Source organism: Lycium ferocissimum, chromosome 12, assembly GCF_029784015.1.
Source record: "Lycium ferocissimum isolate CSIRO_LF1 chromosome 12, AGI_CSIRO_Lferr_CH_V1, whole genome shotgun sequence".
NCBI classification, from domain to species: Eukaryota; Viridiplantae; Streptophyta; class Magnoliopsida; order Solanales; family Solanaceae; genus Lycium; species Lycium ferocissimum.
The window spans coordinates 60,137,895-60,140,435 of NC_081353.1; the positions used below are offsets into that span (position 1 = coordinate 60,137,895).

The following is a 2,541-nucleotide window of genomic DNA, read 5'->3' on the forward strand; positions in this document are numbered from 1 at the left end:
TATCCATGGTAGATGAGATGGAGGATAGAGTTCATCGTTTCGTGGCTAGTCTAGGGCCACATTTGATAGATGAGTGTACAACGGCTGCATTACAGTCGGGCATGGATATTTCCTGTATACAGGTATATGCACAGAATTTAGAGGATCGCAAGCGTCAACGGAGGACAGAGCGCGAGTGTGACCGGGGCCATGGTAAGAGGGCCAGATCCTTAGATATTGTTGGTGAGTTCAAAGGAGGACAGAGACAGCAACATTTTTTATATTCATTTCATTCAGCAAGGAGTGCACCTCAGCGGTTTTCAGGCCCTAGATTTGATCGGCCTTCTTATTCAGAAGTGGGCCAGAGTTCTAGAGCATCAGGTTCTCAGCATAGACCAGAGTCAGGCCAGATAAGACCACCTGTATCGTGATGTGTCCAGTGCGGAAGATTACATTCCGGACAGTGTCGATTTGGGTCGAATGCTTGTTATGCTTGTGGCCAGCCAGGTTATGTGATGAGGGAGTGTCCGTCGAAGGGTGGTGTAGGCATTGTCCAGCCTACAGGGTCCGTAGTTGGTTCTTCTTCATCAGTGCGCCCTTCAGGGCAAGTTCCTCAGACATCAGCGAGACGTGATAGAGGAAGAAGTGGAACATCTAGCTTGAGTGGGCCTCAACACCGTGTTTATACATTAGCCGGTAGACAGGATCGTGAGTCGTCTCCTGACGTAGTCATAGGTATATTATCAGTTTCCTCCTATGATGCATACGTACTGATTGATCCAGGTTCTACTTTATCATATGTTACTCCATTTGTTGCTGGTAAGTTTGGGATAGAGCCTGACTTGATTGAGCCGTTTGAGGTGTCGATGCCGGTTGGTGATCCAGTTATAGCTAGGCGAGTATATCGAGGTTGTGTTGTTATGGTTTGTAACCGCCATACCCTAGCAGATTTAATTGAATTAGACATGATTGATTTCGATGTTATTATGGGCATGAATTGGTTGGCTTCGTGTTATGCTAATGTTGATTGCAGAACAAAGGTAGTTCGATTCCAGTTCCCCGGCGAGCCAGCCCTAGAGTGGAAGGGTAATGTTGCTTCGCCGAGGGGTAGGTTTATTTCCCACCTTAAGGCAAGGAAGATGATCAGAAAGGAGTATATTTATCACTTAGTTCGGGTCCAGAATGTGCAAGCAGAATCACCGACCCTCCAGTTTGTCCCTGTGGTCAATGAATTTCCAGAGGTGTTTCCAGATGAGCTTCCAGGCATTCCACCGGAACGGGAGATTGATTTTACTATTGATCTATTGCCAGATACTCAGCCAATATCCATTCCTCCTTATAGAATGGCACCTGCAGAGTTGAAAGAATTAAAGGAGCAATTACGGGATTTACTCGATAAAGGCTTTATTAGGCCTAATACATCACAGTGGGGAGCGCCGGTATTATTTGTAAGAAAGAAGGATAGCTCTTTGCGAATGTGTATTGATTATCGGCAATTGAATAAAGTGAATGTAAAGAATAAGTATCCGCTTCCGAGGATTGATGATTTATTTGTCTAGTTGCAAGGCACCAAATACTTCTCAAAGATAGATTTGAGGTCGGGATATCATTAGGTTAGGGTGAAGCAGAAAGATATTTTGAAGACGGCATTCAGGACTAGATATGGGCACTATGAGTTCCGTATCATATCATTTGGATTAACTAATGCTCCAGCTGTATTTATGGACCTAATGAATCGGGTATTTAGATCCTTCCTAGATCTGTTCGTGATCATGTTTATAGATGATATTCTGGTTTATTCTTCATCAAAGGCTGAACATGCAGACCATTTATGCGCAGTGCATAGAGTTCTTTGAGATAAAGAGCTATATGCAAAGTTCTCCAAATGTGAATTCTGGTTGAACTCAGTGGCTTTTCTTGGTCACATTATTTCGGATGAAGGTATTAGAGTGGATACTCAAAAGATTGAAGCTGTGAAGAATTGGCCAAGGCCCACGACACTAACAAAGATACATAGTTTCTTGGGCCTAGTAGGATATTATAGACGGTTCGTGGAAGGATTTTCTTCTATTTCGCTCCACATTACCCAAGCTGACTCAGAAATCAGCTAAGTTCTAGTGGAAAGATGCATGTAAGCGGAGTTTTCAGATATTGAAGGACAAGTTGACCTCAGCGCCCGTTTTGACTCTTTTAGAGGGAACAGATGGCTATGTGATATATTGTGATGCTTGTGCATTGGTTTGGGCTGTGTATTAATGCAGCATGGCAAGGTTGTTGCTTATGCTTCTAGATAACTGAAGTAGCACGAGAAGAATTATCCAACCCATGATCTTGAGTTAGGTGAGGTAATTCATGCCTTGAAAATATGGAGGCACTATTTATACGGTGCCCATGTTGATATTTATACTGATCATAAGAGCCTCCAGTATATCTTTAAGTAGAAGGACTTGAATTTATGCCAAAGGCGGTGGCTAGAGTTGCTGAAAGATTATGATGTGGATATTCTATATCATCCTGGAAAAGCTAATGTAGTAGCTGATGCTCCGTCAAAGAATAGTTTCC

The 2,541-nt window shown here is 43.1% G+C and overlaps 1 protein-coding gene across 1 annotated transcript in view; it reads left to right on the forward strand.

The window, feature by feature from the left end:
* Positions 1–494: 494 nt before the first annotated feature.
* Positions 495–2,541, forward strand: part of LOC132039491 (uncharacterized) — a 6,840-nt gene continuing 4,793 nt past the window's right edge. The window contains exon 1 of the mRNA XM_059429964.1: positions 495–762. Coding sequence (XP_059285947.1) covers positions 495–762 — 268 coding nt within the window. The remainder of the gene's footprint in view (positions 763–2,541) is intronic.